At 49.6% G+C, this 21,923-nt stretch overlaps 1 protein-coding gene across 1 annotated transcript in view; it reads left to right on the forward strand.

Annotated features, from left to right (window-relative positions):
* Positions 1-21,923, forward strand: part of LOC138447701 (volume-regulated anion channel subunit LRRC8E-like) — a 291,534-nt gene that overhangs the window by 201,521 nt on the left and 68,090 nt on the right. The window contains exon 2 of the mRNA XM_069603990.1: positions 7,018-7,160. Coding sequence (XP_069460091.1) covers positions 7,023-7,160 — 138 coding nt within the window. The 5' untranslated portion in view covers positions 7,018-7,022. The remainder of the gene's footprint in view (positions 1-7,017; positions 7,161-21,923) is intronic.

The following is a 21,923-nucleotide window of genomic DNA, read 5'->3' on the forward strand; positions in this document are numbered from 1 at the left end:
CCCGGTATAAGGCTCCAGGTAAGTTCATCAGTTTCAGGCCTTGGGTAGCCGCTCTGAGGCCTCTCTTAGCGTCCCTAATTTCCCTGTTGAACGCGGGTATGTACCCCCCTGTCTTTAGCATATGACCCTTATTGGCCTAGCGTGCTGGCCTGAGAATTTGGATATCCAGTCCTCGATCTCATTAATTGACATGTGTTCAAACTCAAGAAAATCTGGAATGGCCGTAGATTTAAGTGCTTCCGTAGCAGAGCTTATATTTCTCTCGGCCCATACAATTCTGGAACCTGCACAGTTGGTTTGAATACTGCCGATATTAGGAGCTACAGATGAGGGGATAGGGATGCATAAAGTGCAATGTAGCGATACATGGTCGCTCCATTCGTTGTGCTTTACGGTCATATCAGTAACTCTTGTCTGTAGCTCAGGGCACATAAATATATAGTCTAACGTGCTAAAAGAGATACCGTTAGACCAAGTGTGTTTCCCCGGTCGATCTCCCCTAGTACGACCGTTGATCATAGCCATGTCCCAAGCTCCAAACAATTGCAGCCAGCCTAGCCCTCAGCTTCTCTCTTTCCATGGGTCATTTCACATCTGGTGTTAAATCAGGATTAGGGGTATGGATGTTTCATCAGTCATGTGGCAGTTAAAGTCGCCCATGATCATCACGGCCACATTTCCATCTCTCAGCCGCCAGGAAGACAACAGGTCCTGGATCGCCTCCTGTAGCGAATCACGCATCAATTCTCCTGGGGGGGTTATAAAGGTTGATTACTAGATCTCTTCCCAGACCTCTTTCGTCGTATAGTTCAACTTCTACTGCCAGGAGCTGCTCCTCGACTTTACACTGTATCTTACGAGATGTAAACACATTCATTACCCCAGTTAGAAGCCCCCCATAGGGACGGCCCGTACTGCCACGTTTGGCCTCCGTTTGATATATAACAAAGCCGTCAAGTAACAAAGGGTCGAGAGACCATGTCTCTTGGAGACAGATACAGCTATGTTGTGACAGTAGGTCAACCGAACCCTCAGATCTCAAAAGATGAGAAAAGCCTCTGCAGTTCCAAGAAAGTAATGAGAAACATCAGTGGTTCTTTAACATTTGAGGGATATGTTCTAGCAGCGATTTCAAGGCTTGCTGTTTTTCAGCCAGTGCAAGCTTGTCCTCCTCCCCCATTTTAGGTACAGTCTCAGCCGGCACTGCGGGCATAATGTCTTCTGATTTTGATGAGAGGTCCTTCTCCATGGGGTCCACATCAATCTCAATGTCCACTGCCAACATGTCCTCTTTGTGATTCCTAATTAACTGCGTCGTAGTCGGAAAGGTACAATGTATGGCCGAGACGTTGGGATTAGGACAGCAAAGTGGTTCAATGAAAAGAAAGTCCTCGGATTTTAAAACACGCAGTTGGGGTATGTGATATAGTCTAGCGAGCAACTCGGAGCGTGCTCACCAGGGGTTTTTGCCACTAGGATATAGGTTCTTGATGAAGCAGATGCGATTAGAAGTTGTATCATTCGCTGCTTTCTTCGGCTCCAATGATGGTGGCTCCCCGGGTTCCCCTGACGCCTGTGTCTCAAACACATACTCCGGCTGTGTATAAATGCTGGTTTCCTGATCAGGCTCTTCACACAGCACAGATATGTCATTATCGTCCGCTTCAGTAGCCTTCTCTTCAGGTATCAACCAATCTGACAAAGGACCCTTAGCCCTAGCCGCCCGTTGGGCTGCTCTCACCATTCTTTTCCTGGCCTTTTTAGACCGTGTCTCCGGTGCTGATTTGGAATCCAATATGGGAGATTGGGTACCTATAACCACTGGCTTATTTTTCAGTGCCTTTTTTGCCAGTCTGCGCTGTTTGCGTGTAAGGGGGGGCTGGGGGCTATATTCCTTCTCCCGTTCCTCCCCCTCTTCTAGAGGTATCTCAATTATGCTGTTATTGTTGGATACATTTGGCCCCTCGTTTTCTTCCATCTCCACGTCATGTTCATTAATCACGTCTGCTGTAAATAATGCAGCTGAAAGATTCATTTCAGCCTCTTCTCGTGGAAGGCCTTTGGAGCCTAAGGCGATAGTAATAGCGTTGGTGTTGGCCAGGATGCATCCCGACATCTGTAACAGTATCTTGAGGGCAAAATGCAGGGCCGCCACTGATGATTGGAGCTCAATTATCTTTGATGGACTAGGGTGAAGGTCGATGTCTGCCGTTAAGTTATCTGGGTCGTCCTCCATCGATGTCATTACTAAGTTAGGGGATGCAGATAATCGTCCGCTCCTTTCCGGCGAAAGGTGTTCCCCTATGGGATTATTCTTGCTAATGTCTTTGGTGGGGATTATGCCACTGTTTGGCTTCATCGGAGTTTGGGTCTGCATCCCTTTCTGTATGGTCAGGCATAGATCAAGAAGGGAGTTGTAATCTGTCATCTAAATTAGAGGTGTTTAAGGAGATGCCATCGTTATGTGTCGGTGCAGTCGTGTCCTAAATTACTGTAGAGTTAATAGCAGGGGGAGGATTCACCGGGAAAAATTTCGGTTATAGCCCCTTTGCGTCACAGGTAGAGCATTTTTAGCATTCTTTTTGGGTTTTCCCCCTTTCTTTGGACACTCTTTGTATTCCTTAATGGATGGGCACTTATTTTTATGTAAATTGTATATTGAATGGGGGGCTCTTCTGCCCCGCTGCATGGCTGTGTTGTGATTCTCTTTGCTTTCCAGATTAAAGGTAGAAAGGTCCGATGTTTGCGTGGTGTGGTAATTCCCCCTCGGTCCACGTGGGGGGGCAAAGTTGCTTTTCCGCTTAACTTATAGGCCCCCCTTTGTCAATCGACCCGGGGGCTATAGCGCCCATCTCTTAGGCGGGCCCTCAGTCACTAAGTATTGATGGAGGGTTCCCCTTTGTCCCCGGTACAACTCAGGGTAGGGTAGGATTGTGCTTGTTGCCTCTGCACCACTCGTAGGTGCCGCACTGTCACCTCTGACACCAACCCCTCCTCCTATCGAGGGGAGAGGTTAGTCAGGTGAGGAAACTGCTGTCTGCCCCCCTCAGTCTCTAGGGGGATGCTGGAGGTGCCACACCACCTCTTTCTAGAGGCTCCTTATATGTATAGAGGGGGCCGATTGCCCCGGGTCGCTCCTGGCTTAAAACCAATGCCAGTGGGGCAGTGGGGCAGAGGGGCCGTGAGAGTTAGACACCACTGATAGCTTTGCTCGTCGCCGTGGTGTGCGATATTAGGCACAATTCCGGTGCAACCCGGAACACGGCGCGGCGCGATGCGGCTCACTTCTCACCTGATGTCTTGTAAGCGGGGACTCTCCTTCTTTCGGTCCTTCTCCCTCGCTTTCTCCACGCTTTCTTCCCGGCGTTGTCCTCCGCACAGCACAGCCTTGCCCGCGCAATTAAGCGAGACGGGCTGTTGGCTGCCGGATTCAAGGGCTCGAAAGGACCCACCAGTACGTCGAACCGTGTCAAGCCGCACCTCACGTATTTCCTCAGAGGCCGCCTCCGACACACTCTGTTCTAGTAAAGAAGACCTGTTCCTGTCTGTGGTTTGTTGAACACATTGGCATTTTGGGGGCCTGTAAGTCAATGGCATCCAAGGGGCAAACTTTTATGTTTCTTCCAGCTGCTTGAGGACCTTCAGTGGGCTCTCGGAGGAAGGTGACGTGCAAACTGAACTAGGATAATGGGGAATGCCTCACGATCAGTGTTCATGGGCATTTAACGTTAACCTTGCGCACATCGATAACTGCTAGGAGCTATATAGCTTCTACCTTTGGCCTAAAAGAGCCTGGTTAGCTTGACACCTTCAGGTACTGGGAGATACTCCAGTCCAATGCCAACTGATGCCATATAGACTTACCTATTGGGCATTAACTATTGGGGAAATGGGTCAGGAATCTTGTATACACAATGGACAACACCCTCACTCTTGATCTGCAGATCAGAACCATCGTTGGAAGCTGCTTTGCCCACATGGCATGCTACGCCACATCTGACCTTCACATTCACCCATAATTTCTCTAATACCTTCCAAACTAGACTATGCTAACAGCCTCTATTTCGGACGTGCAGATTACCTAATGCAGAAACGTCAAAGATTTCAAAATGGAGCGGCAAGACTGATTCTCAGAATTAAACCATTTGAACATTTCACACCAGCATTACGTACTCGCCACTAGCTACCCATCAAAAGGGGTTCATTTCAAAACCTTGTGCATCGCCCATCATTCATATTATGGAGGGGGAGCCCTGCCTCCTTCAGACGCAAGTTTCCACTCTACACTCCCTCCAGAACACTTGGGTCCAGCAATGCTGCACTATTACTAGTCTCCATCCTCAACAAACTGCGAGGAGAATCCTCTTTTCCTCTTTCAGTTCTGGCCACGAAACTGTTGCACACACCTCTTCACCTGGAAGGGAGCCATCTTTTAGGAAACCTCTCAATATCTGGTTTTTCAACCATCCACTTTGAAAGAAATGCAATACAATAGCAACCGACTCAAAACTGTGCACCAGAAACTTGGCCTGCTTTATGGCCGCGATTGTGAAACACTTTGCACTACCATTTGTGTGAAGCCAATTTGATTTGTAGCTCCTCTGTTGCGAGATACTGGTCTCCGCCAATCTGTGAAATTTACAATGGAGCCAGAAAGTGACAATACAATAACTCTGCCCCTACCCTCTCCTCACCGTTCATCCCCCTCAACAAACTCCTCACAACCAAAATCTTGCATCCTTACACTTCGCACACTCCTTCAGATGACTGACCAGGTCTAGTGTACTTAATCGATTCAGACCCTATCCATATTCAATCAAGCATGCAGTCCATTTTTTGCATCCACATCCAGGGGCTGAACGTATGGCCTACCTGCTCGGTTGTACCAGCCAAAACAGATTTGTAGATCCACACACAGGTAATGGGTACTTTCGACTTGCATAAACCTATGGTAATGATCGATTCAATGATCGGGAGTCTCTCTCTACCGGCCTATATCACAGGTTAGAGTCTCAACCAGAGTCTTTAGGTCACCATCCTTTTACAGTAGAGAAATGGCCACTACATATCAGTCTTTGTCCTGCCCAAGGTCAGTCAGCACCGAAATGCTAGGCAATTCTTTTGAACAAGTGTACCAACAGCAACCCCACTTGCGTGTTTCGGCCTGGTTGGGCCTAGCATTTCTGTGCTGGACTGCCCCAGGACAGGACAAAGACTGATCGGTTTTGGATATTTCTCCTCTGTGAAAGCTAGTGAGCTAAAGACTCCAGGGACATCATTTCAACAAAATGCCTGGGGTAACGGAAGGGACATCACAGGGCCCTTGACCTCTGGCATCACAGGAAGTGATGTCATTTGACCTCACCCTGAAGTGACATCACTGGAAGCGATTGAACAGAGCGTTTCACCCCTTGACAAAACGGGTATCACATAGCATTGTTCCGAAGTACACTACGAAAAATGTGATATACATTTCATACAAGAATGGATCACCATATGTATCGTTAATATCAGTGTATATAGGCCCATACTACCAAATCACTGTGAATGCAGACAGACGTCAAACGCCAAATGATAATGTTATTCTATAGCACTTGCGCTTAAGCGCTTCATATAGAACAAATATACATGCAATATCAAACAACCTGTGTTGGTACTCATTTATCAACCTCAGAAGGATGAAAGGCTGAATGAACTTTGCCTGGATTCAAACCTGAAGATAACTCATCGCAACAGGGAGTGCTCAATCCACTGAGCTATCTTACCGACTATAGCCATTTTACGGCTATATTAAAATGAGCAATTACATGTATGAACGTTCTCGAAGTCAGAAAGCAAATTACATTCTGTGTGGACACCATTAAACTGGTAAGTGAGATTTAACAGCAGGCCAGTTCATCTGCAGGTCTGGTGTAAAGTGTTACACTTGTAAAACCCCTGTATTTTTTTTTAATGTTTATTTATTTTTTAAGAGGCCTGAACAAGAAAGCTATCCCCTCCAGAAACAAAGATCCACATGGCACTTGCCAAAGCCCAGGAGCCACAATAAGTGTTTTTTTTTCTCCATATTTAAAAAAAAATGTTTTTAGGGGTAGTAAGGGAGAGCTCAGGTGAGACCCCTTTGCCCCCCCACACCCCTCGCCGCCCCAAATGATGTCCCTGAAAGACTCTGGGTAAGGATCCCATAACCGGGCCTAATGTCTGGCAGATGGACTCCCAGGACCCCACCTTGTTTTTTGCATGATGGCTTCATCTGCCTTTCTCACTCTGACTAACCCACCCCACCCTACCCTCCTTTCTCCTTGAAGCAAGGCCAGAATTATTGGCAGAAGGGCGCTATACAAGACCACTTTACATGAACTGTTGGAGAATGTGTCAGAGGACCTTTTTTTAAAGCCTAGTGGGTCGTATATAATGGACACAAATCTAGTTTGCATCTCATGTGGAAATGTAGAATTGCAGCACACCGTGCACTAGCTCCTTGTTCCCCATGTTGTAGCTTCGGCTCGGTGAGTGGCTCCACCCTCCCCATGAGTGGCTATTGGTTCCTGCACATCAGTGGCAGGCAACACAACTATACACCATCTGGGCCTTACTGCTGACCATTGCTCAAGAGGCTGCGTGCACCTGTATCTTATGCGTTGTCTTATGCATTTTTGATTACTCGTGTTTGGTTTCACCCGTTTTAAACATTTTTTTCCCCTCTTTCTTCCTACCTTGTTTTTCCTTTTTTCGCATTCTCCCCATCTGTCACCCTCATCATCTTTCCCCTCACTACTTTTGGTCCTCATTTGCTTTCTTTTAACTTGCTTTCTATTTTCTCTACTTTTTCTTAACCCCTTTTTCTTTACATCTGTTACTCTTGTCAATTCTGTTTTCCCTATGTTTGCACTTTTGTTTGTGATTTCTCCTTCACCCCACCTCGGTTTCATCATGTTGCTTCGCCTTGTGCTCCCACCATCGCTTACCCCTCCACTTGCTCTCTCGCTCCCTATTTGCCCCCCTACCCGTCTGCAGGAACCATGATCCCGGTGGCAGAGTTCAAGCAGTTCACCGAGCAGCAGCCCGCCTTTAAGGTGCTGAAGCCCTGGTGGGATGTGTTGGCGGAGTACATCACCGTGGCCATGCTGATGATTGGCGTCTTCGGCTGTACCTTGCAGGTGAGGACAAGCTTTTGGTCATTCTCCGTAGAGGACTTCGCTCCTTGATGGCGAATTGTGAATCGCTTGGGATTTCACCCAAAGTGCTTAGGGTAAACCAAACCAAAACCCTTGGCTCTTTCCCCTAAACAGTCTTCTGCACTTCCCCGATGATGCCCAACGTAGGATTGGGGTTGGTACTCTTTGCCTGGCATTTCGGCTGAACTGCCGGTGGGTGGCATTAAATTGATACGCAATGGATATTTATCTCGGCTGGTATGGCATGGAGCTAAAATCTTTAGGCGGAAGCTATGGTAGAGGACTTCTCCTATTGGTAGAATCTCATTGGGTGCCTGGTTTTCAGCATTGCTGCTCTTTCGGTTACTGTCCGCATAAGGTGACAAGAAGACACCATGTCCTGCTGATACCGCTTTCCCAGTCCTGCCCTTTGCAAATCTTTTTTTATAGTATAGGGAGGCTGAAATCATTCTTTCCAGATGTTCTGACTACTACTCCCATCAGCCCTAGCCAGTGTAATCCATGATGGATCATGGGAGTCAGCCCATAGCCTCTGTAGAGCTGCAGGTTGCCTAGCCCTGATGGTTAAGTTTGCTTGCTGCGATTGAAGTTGGCAAATCCTTCCAACTTGGGTGCATTCGTTTATCAAATGTTTAAGTTGTGTCCTGGTGACTTGGGGTCCTCTGGTCACTCTAGGTCTGCAGGGCCATTGTAGGGTTCTGCTCCCTGCTCTGTAATTTGGCCTCCACTGATTGTGCTTGCAGGTTAATGAAGATTGATTTTTCATGCTATGATAATGCACCGCCAATAGTTGCCAAAGTAGCCATATGCATGCACCAGTGGTTTGCCACAACCAGCATTCAGATACTGTGGGTTTAAGGTTAAAGCTGGAAGCACTCAGTTGGAGATCAATGCTCTTGCCCCGCAGAATACCCCCACCCTCCAGCTTCTTGAATTTCATGTATGCAGTCTTGCGCTCTATTCCTTACTATCCAGCTCGAACCAGTGGCAGCCGCCTGATCAACCGCCTCCCTCCTTAGCTCAATCCTTTGACTCATGATCTTTAGTCTTTACCTGGAGCCCTTGCTGGCTTTCTCATCCATCCATCCATGAATTATCAGACATAAATCCTATCTTGTCACCATCCATGCTTGGCGCATCATCTCAATCCTATCAAGGCATAGTCTGCCCTATCACAGGGCGAGTTGTTGAAACCACAAGGGCAATCCTTGGGTTTCCACTACTTTCAAGTCTGACTGCCCCCTACTGCTTATCCTGTCCACCGTATGTGGAGAGAGGGGAATGTCCTGGTTGCCGACCTACCAACTCCCCCTCTTGAAAGAGGTCTTCCAGGCAGTGCTCTGCCTCCCGAGACCCACAGTGGCTCCCACTTCCACGCACAAGCGCAATCCAAGTGCATTGCCAACCAGATGACCTGCGAATGAACTGCGAATGAACGTATAGCACAGGGGCAACGCGCTGGTCTTGGAAGCAAGATCACGCAGAGCAAAAGAGGTTCGTATCCTGGATCCACGCTTAGAAACCGACCTCTTGAATGGTATTAGGCGCATTATAAAAAACCAATTAAATAAATTAAACATCAGGAGACTCCACTTTACTCAGGAGTGAAGGTCAAGTGTTGGTCGCAATCCGGAAATGCTGCTATGAGAAGCTCCACAACAATTCTTCTCAATCTACACAGCTGGCCTTTGGCATGAGGGGCCCGCTTGCCGGACACCGGTCCACTCACTAAAACAAAATGAGAGGGAGGTATTCGCTACTTATGTACACCCAGTAAAAACCGCCCCCCGAGCTTGCCTTCCATAATGCAGGTCTCTGTAAAAGGCAGCACCATGTCTGTTCTTTCAAGGTGTGCTTCATTAGTGCTCTAGAACCCACTGTTTACATGCGTCCTTGTCCTATGGTCCTCCCTGATCTATATAAACCCTCTGCTGTTCCCTGGGGTTAGGCATATGCTTAGGAAACAGAAATAAAACCAATGTAGTAATCCTGGGTGTAGATGAAAACACCAGACTCTCCTCCAGCTATAGAGGAGTTGGTTCAACACATCTTTAGTAGTAACAAGCAAAGCGGTGCAAACCAAAATGGACGCCACAGGCCCGTAAAACATGACGCAAAAGCGTCAAAAACACCATTGCCAGTGTCCCTCCTCGGGGTCTTGGGTAATATACACTTCTTGGTACATAGAAAACTGAGTGCAGTGTTCAAAATTAAGAACTTGATTTAAGAAGGTACCTTTTTGTCTTCCACTTCTCTTCACAAACCATAAATCCCAAGCTTTCTCCAGGCCTTTCCAGAGCCTCCAGGATTGGGGTGGCCTATAAGGGTAATGCCCCAAGTGCCTGCCCGTGGCATCCAGGGACTATAGGGTAATGCCCCAAGTGCCTGCCCGTGGCATCCAGGGACTATAGGGTAATGCCACAAGTGCCTGCCCGTGGCATCCAGGGACTATAGGGTAATGCCCCAAGTGCCTGCCCGTGGCATCCAGGGACTATAGGGTAATGCCCCAAGTGCCTGCCCGTGGCATCCAGGGACTATAGGGTAATGCCACAAGTGACTGCCCAAGGCATCCAGGATTGGAGTGGCCTATAGGGTAATGCCCCAAGTGCCCGCCCATGGCATCAAGGATTGGGGTGGCCTATAGGGCAATGCCCCAAGTGCCCGCTCGTGGCATCCAGGATTGGGTTGGCCTATAGGGCAATGCACCAAGTGCCCGCCCATGCCATCCAGGAATGGGGTGGCCCATAGGGCAGTGCCCCAACTGCCTACCCATGGCAGTTTAGAGTGTTGTGTGTGTTTGTTTTTTTGTTGTTTTTTTCTTCTTTTCGGAACAGCTCACTTTTTTGCCCAGAGTGGGCCAGTCCATAAATTACACCAGCTTTAACCAATGTTTTTAGGCAAATGTCTTCAAATGCGTTATTTGCAACATATTTTACCAAAACCAGCCCTTAGATGGTGCTGAAACATTGCATTCTGGATAGTAATGTGATTTTAGGCCACTTTTTTCATTTGTGCCTGGATCCATTTTATGTGCAGTTCGATCCTGTAAGCACCCCAAATATCAGGCAGGCGCCTACTTGTTTGGACGCGTTTGAAGACGTTTTTAGGTTGGTTTGAAGCAGGGTAACCAGGATCTGTTAGTACATTTAGACAAGGTGAGCGGAGTTTAGACTTCACAAAGTACTGCTCAATAGCTTTAATGAGCAAACGAACCTTCTCCTATAGCGCGCCAACCCGAACCACCACCTGTGGCCAAACATGAATTATTTTGAGGCGGACTCCTCTACCTAATTTTAGTTTCAATATTTTGTATAGCGCCCACCCATGAGGGTACCGGCCGAAGAAGCTGCATCTGGGAGCAGTTGGGGGGGGGGGGGGAAGCCGATAGACGTGCAGTACGGCCACACAGTGCAGGATTATCCAGTGCCCACACTGGGCAAGTACAGCCACACAGTGCAGGATTATCCAGTGCCCAGACGGGGCAAGTACGGCCACACAGTGCAGGATTATCCAGTGCCCAGACGGGGCAAATAAGGCCACACAGTGCAGGATTATCCAGTGCCCAGACTGGGCAAATAAGGCCACACAGTGCAGGATTATCCAGTGCCCAGATTGAGCAAATACGGCCACACCATGCAGGATTATCCAGTGCCCAGATTGAGCAAATACGGCCACACCATGCAGGATTATCCAGTGCCCAGACTGGGCAAGTACGGCCACACAGTGCAGGATTATCCAGTGCCCAGACTGGGCAAGTACGGCCACACAGTGCAGGATTATCCAGTGCCCAGACGGGGCAAGTACGGGCACACAGTGCAGGATTATCCAGTGCCCAGACTGGGCAAGTACGGGCACACAGTGCAGGATTATCCAGTGCCCAGACTGGGCAAATACAGCCACACAGTGCAGGATTATCCAGTGCCCAGATTGAGCAAGTACGGCCACACCATGCAGGATTATCCAGTGCCCAGACTGGGCAAGTACGGCCACACAGTGCAGGATTATCCAGTGCCCAGACTGGGCAAGTACGGCCACACAGTGCAGGATTATCCAGTGCCCAGACGGGGCAAGTACGGCCACACAGTGCAGGATTATCCAGTGCCCAGACTGGGAAAATACGGCCACACAGTGCAGGATTATCCAGTGCCCAGAATGAGCAAGTACAGCCACACCATGCAGAATTATCCAGTGCCCAGACTGGACAAGTACGGCCACACAGTGCAGGAATATCCAGTGCCCAGACGGGGCAAGTACGGCCACACAGTGCAGGATTATCCAGTGCCAAGACTGGGCAAATACGGCCACACAGTGCAGGATTATCCAGTGCCCAGAATGAGCAAGTACGGCCACACCATGCAGGATTATCCAGTGCCCAGACTGGGCAAGTACGGCCACACAGTGCAGGATTATCCAGTGCCCAGACTGGGCAAGTACCAGGCCCGGCTCCAGCAGGGGGACCAGGGGGGCCAGGCCCCCCCAAGAAACTGCTCTAGCCCCCCCTAGAAGGAGGCCTCTGCTCGGACCAAAAATTGTTGCTGCTTGTGTGCGTACCGTTTTCTTTTAGTTACGTTAATGAACGTGAACAAAAGAAAATGGTACATGCACACAGCGCGCACATCGCACAGTGGTCAAGAATAGGGTTAAGGGCAGGTGGGCTGCTATTATTAGATGCGGCCTCTTTTTGGACTCCAAAAAGCAGCCGCAGCAGCCCGCCTGCCTTTAACCCTGGAGCACTGCAGTAAGTGGCTAAGTCACTTACAGCGCACGCACGCAGAGCAACACAGAACAAGGCTGCTCAGCTGGCGCTGGATCGGCGCACAGGCTGTCTTGGCCTGCGCATTGAATGAGCATTTTCACGTGCCCTCACTATGCGCAGGCGTGGACCAAGCCTAAACACCCTTCCCTTGCTGGCACAAACATCATACTGCAATGAATGCAGACACAGGTCTGGCCAGCTGCAGTGTCAGTGCGCCTACAATTGGAACTTCCCAAGTTCCAAGGCTGGAGTCAGTCGGACTCTGAGACAGAGAGTAGAATTTCAGTTGCAGGTAGGTGGTGGAGGAGGCAGAGGCCAGTCTGCCGTAGCCCCGGGGTGGCATATTTGCCAACCCTACAGATTTAGGCAGTAGGCTACTGCTTTTTAAGCAGTCCTACAGCCTACAGATAATCTGAACCTGCAGCCTGCCGTAGAGTCACATAAATGACTACTCGCCACTTTAAAAAGCAGTAGCCTACTGCCTACAACCTAAATCTGTAGGGTTGATTTCAGTGACAGATCCTACTGCTTTTTAAAGTGGCGAGTAGTCATTTATGTGACTCTACGGCAGGCTGCAGAACCAAGCATGCAACACATAATTATACATTTTTTACATTTCAACATCTTTCCATGTTGTGATGTTTGATGGGTTGTGTATTTTAGAATGTTTCAATGGTGCCAACAATGTATGTTTTGTATTTTCCTGTGATGTCATTGTTATGGGAATTATTATTTCTGAAATTTGAAAAATCCTACATCTTTTTGGTCACAGAATGTTGGCAAGTATGTGGCACTGGCACACTGAAATTCTAACCAGAAACTGGCAGTCAGGGCACTGGCAGAAGACTCAGGACTGACAGTCTGTCAGGTACATCAGAGAAAAAATGACTGCCTGTCCTTATCACTGAAGCCAGTACTCTACTGGCAGCCTGTGCTTTCCGAGATGCATGCTGATCGCCATAAAAACAGCTATGTGCAACATTTCCAAGTTTAGTCCAAGAAAAAACGGTTTCATTTCGACTTTAGTTGACACCTGGCCGGGAATTAAATGGGAAATACTGCACAAATATATTTTAAAGGCATGCACTTTTACTTAAAAGAAAAATGATTATTTTGAATTAAAAGCAGCAGGACACACTTTTCACGTATTGGAACTTTTTAAGAGTGCAAAATCTGATGCAAAGCAAAAAGCCCTTGGAAATTCCAATATACTGTAATTGTGACTATGGAAGAGTTTTCACCACAGTGAGGGAACAGCTCCGCACAGACTAAATCACACTGGTGTCGTGCTACCAGCTTCAGTGAGAACGAAGGACAGACTGGCCTGGCAGGGAACAAGGTAGGAAAGCCTGATGCTCTCAATGCCGGGCACTGTAGCTCTGCTGCCCTTCTGGCCTTTTGTATTTGCAACAGGAGGTAGGCAGAGAGACACGATAGTGGGCTAGCGGCTGGTAGTTTGTTTGTTTGTTGTTGTTGCTTTCTTGGCTGTGTAGGGTTAGAAATTGACAGGTGCAGAGGGAGAGGTGCCGTGCCTCTTTGGGAGAGATACACCACATGTCAGAATGAGGTGCAGAGAGAGATATATTGCTTGAGAGAGACAGCAATGTGTGGTGGGGTTGGGAGTGAGGAAGAAAAATGGGAGGAGGTGCCGCAGTAGGGTTTGGTACATTTGACAGTAGGGTGCATGGGACGGTTGTAGTCATAGAGGGAGAAGTACACTGAGAATGAGCAGTTTAAGTAATAGTGTGGTAGGGTCAGAGAGCGTGGTCTATGACAAATATAGCTAGCAGGGACTCGAGACAGGGTTTACACGAGAGAGCTCAGCTGTTTGGGAGATAGCTGTGCACTGGCAAAACCATTGCTGCAAAAAAAAAAATCACAGCAGGTTCAAATATTGCCACAATTTGTGAAGTGCTAAACAACTATGCAGATGCTTTTCCAGGACTGCATGACATATATGTCTCTGCACTGGTCATAGGCATTTCAACTGCGTCCTGTGAGAACTCATTTTCTACTATGTCCCGTGTAGTCACAGCCTTTCGGTGCTCAATGCTTCATGATCGCAAAGAAAATCTGACCATATTAGCATACGAGAGGGAACTGGCGGTAAATCTTTGCATGGATGACTTTGTAAGGGAGTTTTCAAAGATAAAGAGAAAATCACCCCTTTAAATCAGTTGTCCAAGGACTATTCTCATTTGTCGAGAATACAGCTTTTGAGAAAGAAATTCACGTCTTGTTCATTTTTTCCTCTAGTGTTTTTTGTTCAAAGTATTTTTGTTTTTGGGGAGTACACCTTAAGTCTAACCTAATTAATCATAAATATTTATGCAGTTTGAATTCTACAAATGAAATTATTTTTAAAGAACACAGATGGGCTGCTTGGTTAAAAAGGCAAGGACAAAACCAACGGTTTGAGCTTTTGTTAGGTATGTGGTAGGCATTTGCTAGGCATTGCTACTATGGTGGAACTACCTGACCATAGGTTTGCAACAGTTCCGGGAAAATGATGTGATTACCTAGACATTTGATAGCAGTGCTTGGCAAATTCCTATGTAATACCTATACATAAGCCATCTGGCTTTGTCAATGCTTGTTTTTAACAGGACTTCAGTGCAAGGAACAGATAATAATCAAGTGGCTAATACCGCACTTGGTCAATACATGTTTATTACACCATTAGCCATTTACTTCTGCAATACACTCTCAGCAGACTGCTTAGAAATAACTGGCAGACAAAAGTGTGAAATTTCATATTGATAGAGTGAGCTCAAAGAGATCTCAGGGGGATGTGTTTTGGGTGGCTAGGGGCAGGTAGTGGGTGTGTCCTTTCTCACTTGCCAACTCCCACTTTATTGTACTCAAATACAATAGTTTCAGATTAAAGGTGTCACATCATAGCCCAAACTAAAAATTAAATGGGTAAGATGTGCAGGTATGGACTTTGTAGAGCTCTTAATTTTTACACAAACTGCATGCAGAGTGCCAACCTAATAACAATGCTTGATGCCTGCCCTAATTGAAGATGCCAAGAATGGGACTTTTAGAATGTCTCTTCTATACTTGGGTGTCAGGCAGCCTGCCCTGCCTGAAAATGTGTCACAGCAAGAATGATGACTTTGTTCCTCTTCACTCTAAGGGTACCTCTCATAATGATTCCTACCTAATCAGAATGTATCCTTTATACTTAGGCGGGTTTAGCAGCTTGCCCTGCCTGCCAGGGACTAGGACAAGATGGTGAGTATGGGCCGTGTTTTAGTGCTTTCTGTCGTACGTACTTACTAGAGGGTTTCTGACCAAACGAGTATGGAAGACTGCCCGGCCAGAGGATGTCATGGCTGCGGCTGTTTATAAAGTACTGATCCTCATTAGCTCATGCAGTTTGGATAACTGTCCATAGTGCCTGTATGGAAATAGAATCTAACCCATGTATTGTTTGTGCCAGAGGCTTGAAGGCTATATATATGCCGGTCCGATAGCACAGCGAGTAGAGCGCTCGCTTTGACATCTGTGCAGAGCCTGCTGATGCAGGTTCGAATCCTGGCGTGGCCAAACTCAGCCTTTCATCCTTCCGAGGTCGATAAATGAGCACCACACACCGTGGGTAATAATAAGCAGCACTCGGATACCTGTGGGTTCATAGCGCTATATAAATGCAAAATTATTAATAATTATTATATAATGTATCTCCGGAGTGGGTTAGGCTACTCTCACACCAACTGGAAATTGGGCCCCCCCAATAAGACCTCTGGCCCACCTAGATGATACATTCTGGAGCCGGGCCTGGCAAGTACGGGCACACCATGCAGGATTATCCAGTGCCCAGACGGGGCAAGTACGGGCACACCATGCAGGATTATCCAGTGCCCAGACTGGGCAAGTACAGCCACACCATGCAGAATTATCCAGTGCCCAGACTGGGCAAGTACGGCCACACAGTGCAGGAATATCCAGTGCCCACACTGGGCAAGTATGGCCACACAGTGCAGGATTATCCAGTGCCCAAACTGGGAAAGTACGGTCACACAGTGCAGGATTATCCAGTGCCCAGACTGGGCAAATATGGCCACACAGTGCAGGATTATCCAGTGCCCAGAATGGGCAAGTACGTCCACACCGTGCAGGATTATCCGGTGCCCAGACTGGGCAAGTGCGGCCACACAGTGCAGGAATAGCCAGTGCCCAGACTGGGCAAGTACGGCCACCCATTGCAGAGTTATCCAGTGCCCAGACTGGTCCAATAAGGCCACACAGTGCAGTAGTCTCCAGTGTCCAGACTGGGCGAATAAGGCCACACAGTGCAAGATTAGCCAGTGCACAGAATGGGAAAATAAAGCCACACAGTGTAGGGTTATCCAGTTCAGGTACCAAGGCAGGGAACACACGACACAACACTGGGCCAATAAGGCCACACGTTGCAGTATTATCCAGTGCCCAGACTGGGCAATAAATCCACACAGTGCAAGATTAGCCAGTGCACAGACTGGGCCAATAAAGCCACACAGTGCAGTATTATCCAGTGCCCAGACTGGGCAAATAAGGCACACATTGCAGGATTATCCAGTGCAGGTACCAAGGCAGGGAACACACAAGGCCACACAGTGCAGGATTATCCAGTGCCCAGACTGGGCAAATAAAGCCACACAGTGCATTATTATCCAGTGCCCAGACTGGGCAAGTACGGCCACACAGTGCAGGAGTATCCAGTGCCCAGACTGGGCAAGTACGGCCACACAATGCAGGGTTACCCAGTGCCAGACTGGGCGAATAAGGCCACACAGTGCAGGATTATCCAGTACAAGTACCGAGGCAGGGAACACACGACACAACACTGGTCCAATAAGGCCACACGTTGCAGTATTATCCAGTGCCCAGACTGGGCGAATAAGTCCACACAGTGCAAGATTATCCAGTGCGAGTACCAAGGCAGAGAACACACGACACAACACTTGGCAAATAAGGCCATACAGTGCAGGATTATCCAGTGCAGGTACCAAGACAGGGAACATACGACAACTTTGGGCCAATACGGCCACACGTTGCAGTATTATCCAGTGCCCATGCTGGGAAAATAAAGCCACACAGTGCAGGGTTATCCAGTGCAGGTACCAAGGCAGGGAACACACGACACAATACTGGGCCAATAAGGCCACACAGTATTATCTAGTGCCCAGACAGGGCAAATACGGCCACCCATTGCAGGGCTATCCAATGCCCAGGCTGGGCAATAAAGCCACACAGTGCAGGATTATCCAGTGCCCAGACTGGTCGAATAAGGCCACACAGTGCCGGATTATCCAGTGCCCAAACTGGACGAATAAAACCACAGTGCAGGACTATCCAGTGCAGGTACCAAAGCGGGGAACACACGACACAACACTGAGCCAATAAGGCCACACAGTGCAGGATTATCCAGTGCCCAGACTGGGCGAATTAGGCCACACAGTGCAGGATGATCCAGTGCAGTTACCAAGGCAGGGAACAACGACGCACTGGGCCAATAAAGCCACGCAGTGCAGGATTATCCAGTGCAGGTACCAAGGCAGGGAACACCCGACACACTGTCTATAAGGCCACACAGTACAGAATTATCCAGTTCCCAGACTGGGCTAATAAGGCCTCACAGTGCAGTACTATCCAGTGCCCAGACTAGGCGAATAAGGCCACACAGTGCAGGATTATCCAGTTCAGGTACCAAGGCAGGGAACACACGACACAACACTGGGCCACTAAGGCCACACAGTGCAGGATTATCCTGTGCCCAGACTGGGCCACTAAGGCCACACAGTTCAGGATTATCCAGTGCCCAGACTGGGCCACTAAGGCCACACAGTTCAGGATTATCCAGTGCCCAGACTGGGCAAATAAGGCACACACTGCAGGATTATCCAGTGCAGTGCAGGTACCAAGTCAGGGAACACACATGGCCACACAGTGCAGGATTATCCAGTGTCCAGACTGGGCAAATAAAGCCACACAGTGCAGGATTTTAAGTAATTTGGGAGGTACCATTTGTTTTTTTTTCCCTCTCGAGTTTACAATCCAGCACTTTGTAACTTTCTCATGTTTCTTTGCTTTGACATGCATGTTTCTGCTAAAAGCCCCCTCTCCGCCCTGCGGTATGAGAATTCTTACTAGTCATGCGTTCAAACAATCGGAACAAAATAACACCAATATTCACAGGGTTCGACTGCCAATCGCTCACATCGAAGGCCTTGCGGGAGCGTAAGAAGCTGTCGGTCGGTAAGGTGGCCAAGTCGCGTTCCACTGGTCTTTTGACGGACAATTCCAGGGGCGACTCTCCGCATCGTCGTTGTGAGTCTGGGGGTTCTCGGTCTGGGAGTCGGTCCCACCATTCCTCTGCCTCTTCGAGGCACACCAGGAAGTGCCGTCAGAAGTCGCCTTCCTCGTCCGAGGACTCCGCCCGTCGGCTGGTTGCTTGTCCCAACAAGCATTCCACTCCTGAGGAATGGGATTCCTTCCGAAAGGAGATGTTGGCGATTTCTCAATCGCAGGGCTCCGGTCCGTCTGAGGATGCCCGCTGTGGCTGTACTAGAGACACCGCTCGTCCGCCTTCCGGCTCGAGCAGTCGTCGCGCCCACCTGGCGCCTTCGAGGTCCCGATCAGACAGGGATGGTCGCTCAAGGCATGCCCATTCCAGGTCCCGGTCCTCGACGCCCTAGAGACCGCGAGAACCTGTGAAGTCTTCGAAGACATCGGCACGAAGGTCGTCGACAGACTCTCTCGAGGCTCCGCCTCAGAGGAAGTCGTCGGCGCCCAGACTGTCGAGACACGCTCTGCCCTTGAGGCCTTTGTCGACGCTGTCGGTGCCGCGCTTGACGTCAACGCCAATTCTGTCGACGCCTTTCGAGGCGGTGTTGTCGGGGGTACCCCGTGGCACGGTGGAACCCCCAGAAAGGCTCTGGCCAAGACTAAACATGTCGTTGTTCCTTTTTCTGTACCCTCCTTCCAGCTTCTGGATTATATTTCTGAGGTAGATGAGGTGTCTGAGGAAGGTGAGGTTCCTGCATGGGTTCCTGATGACATTGTTTTTGGTCATAGTCAACTTGAGGACCTGCGTCAGTCTCTGCATGCCAGTGGTCTAGACACCTCACCGGAGGTGGAGTTTGGTAGGCCGCAGCCTGGCACGCATGCCGACTCCTCATATTGACGCCTCATGTCGAGGGTGGTCTGCAAACCCCCCCCCCCCCGAAAGGGAGGGCCCTTTCGGATTTTCAGCAGGATGACCTGACTGATATCCTGGACCAAGGTCCTCCAACTGACCCGGTGCTGCCATTCCATATGGCCTTGCAGAGAAGGGTGGCAGTGGCTTGGACCTCTCCGGAGAGTCTCTCGGCAATGAGCAGGTCCTTGCCGAAGAAACATCGTGCAGCCAGTGGTGACCCCTGCTACTTGACCACGCACCCTACTCCAGAGTTTGGTGGTGCAGGCGGCTATGGCCCCAGCAAATCAGGCATCGTACCATACCATACCATCCCTCCTGATGGGGACGACAAACGTTTTGACGACTGGACGAAGAAGGTATTTTCTTCTGGGGGTATGCCGCTTCAGGCTGCCAACTCCGTTTGTGCCTTGTCTCGTTTCACGCACACTCTGTGGAACTGTATTTCCCTAGCGGCTGATCATATTCTCGAAGGGGAGGAACGGGATGGTTTCCTTTCTATTGTGCAGGATGGCAAGGATGCCATGTGTGAATCCGTTCAGTTGGGTCTGGACAGGGGAGTTGCTAGGTCTGAAAAAGACCCGGGGCTAAGGTGATGTCGGAACTGTTGGGACTGGGGGCTGGCTAGTCTTTTGGCTGTAGCTCCTGAGATTCTATCTGGGGCTACAACCAAAAGATCAGGGGCTATAGCCCCCTTAGCCCCCCCCCCTAGCAACGCCCCTGGGTCTGGACATGGTTGATTGCGTTAGCTGCTCCATGGCGGCGAGCACCGTAATACGCAGGTTTGCATGATTGCGGAAGTTGGGTTTTGCTCCTGATGTGCAAGCCCGCCTCCTCAACATGCCCTTTGATGGAGAACATCTTTTTGGCAGCAAGGCTGGCGAGTCTTGAGAGGTGGCAGACCTCCAAAGCTGCAGCGAAGTCATTGGGCGCTGTATTCGCCAACCTCCGCCTTTTCGTCCTAGGGGACAGCAATGGAGGGGAGGTTCCTTTCGATATTACTCGTCCTTTAGTAAATCGAGAGGAGCTGCAAGTCAAAGGGCAACCGTAGGAGTGCCAGAGGTGGAAAACGAGGTACTCGAGGTGCCAAGGCCACGTGAGCAGTTGCCTCTTTGCCCTCAGGCACCGCCCCAGCCATTTCAGCTCCGTCATGAGGCCCATGCTTCTCCGGTTGGGGGGGAAGGCTGGCGCAGCATCTGGTAGAATGGCATGCCATTACTTCAGATGTGTGGGTTCTGGAGATCATAGCCCATGGCTACTGTCTTCTTTTCAGGCAGAGGCCTCACGACAATCCACCAGGGAATCTCTCTTTGAAGAGGCTGGATCCGCTCCTTGCACAGGAAATTCAATCCCTGCTGGAGAAAGGCGCCATAGAACTGGTGCCTGTAGCAGAGAGGAACAAGGAATGGTATTCCCCTTATTTTTTGATTTCGAAGAAAGACTGGGGATTGAGACCCATCATGGACTTGTGCAATTTGAACATGCTCCTCAGGAAGGACAAGTTCAAGATGGTTACTCTTTCTGAAGTCCTCCAGGCCCTTCAACTTCAGGACTGGTTGGTGTCTCTCGACCTCAAGGACGCTTATTTTCATGTGCCGATCCATCCCAAGCACATGAAGTACCTGAAGTTCGCGGTTGGCGACTCGCACTTTCAGTTTCGTGTCCTGCCGTTCGGCTTGACCTCCGCCCCGATGGTCTTTACCAAGCTCATGGTGGTGGTGGCAGCGTATTTTAGGAAAGGGGGATTCACGTCTACCCCTACCTGGATGATTGGTTGATCAGGACACGCTCTCCCGAGTAAGTCCTGGATTATCTGTCCGTCACCTGCCACTCCCTTCACAAACTGGGCTTCTCCCTCAACTTAAAGAAGCCCCACTTGACGCCAACTCAGCGGCTCCAGCACATCGGAACAGTGCTCGACACGTCCCTGGGGCAGTGTCTTCCTCCGCAGGTGAGGGCTCACCACATTCAGCAGATGGTGCACAAGTTTCAACATGCCCAGAGTCTCCCAGGTTCGAGTTCTTGAGGTTGCTCGGCCTCATGGCATCCTGCATTCTTCTGGTGCCAGAGGCTAGGTTGCGGTTGATATCTCTGCAATGGGCTCTCAAGCTCCAGTGGTCAGTCCTCCGGCAGGATGTCTGACCCTGTTCAGGTGCCGCCCTCGGTCGCCCAGGACCTTCTGTGGTGGGCCGTCGAAGGCAATCTGATGGGGGGCTCCATTTTGGCTACTCTGGCCGTAGGTGACGATCGTGACGGACGCATCCCTCTCAGGATGGGGAGCTCATGCCAACGAGCTGACAGTCAGCGGTCGTTGTTCTCGGAGTCCAGACTCCATATCAATCTGTTGGAGCTGAGGGCCGTCAGGCTTGCCCTGAAGGCTTTTCTGCCTACTGTGCGAGGAAGGAATGCCCTGATTCTGCAAGACAACACGGTTGCCATGCACTACCGCAACAAAAGGGGGGGGGGCAGGGTCACTTCCTCTGTGCAGGAGAGTGATGCAGCTCTGGTTCTGGGCCATCCAGCAGGAAATTTCGATCTCGGCAGTTCATCTGGCGGGGGACGAAAACGAGACGGACGCTCTGAGCAGGCAGAGCGCGATCTCTCACGAGTGGAAGTTGGCTCAGGAGATTCTCCTGGAGATCTTCGCCCTTTGGGGGACCCCTCAAGTGGATCTCTTCGCCTCCAGTGTCAACCGGAAGTGCGAAAGGTTCTGCTCGTGGGAATTTCTTCCAAGAGGAGCCTTAGGAGACACGTTCGTAGTGGAGTGGACCTTTCCACTGCTGTACATGTTTCCTCCAGTCCCCGT

This window comes from Ambystoma mexicanum, chromosome 3q, assembly GCF_040938575.1.
Source record: "Ambystoma mexicanum isolate Mex_15411 chromosome 3q, UKY_AmexF1_1, whole genome shotgun sequence".
Lineage (NCBI taxonomy): Eukaryota > Metazoa > Chordata > Amphibia > Caudata > Ambystomatidae > Ambystoma > Ambystoma mexicanum.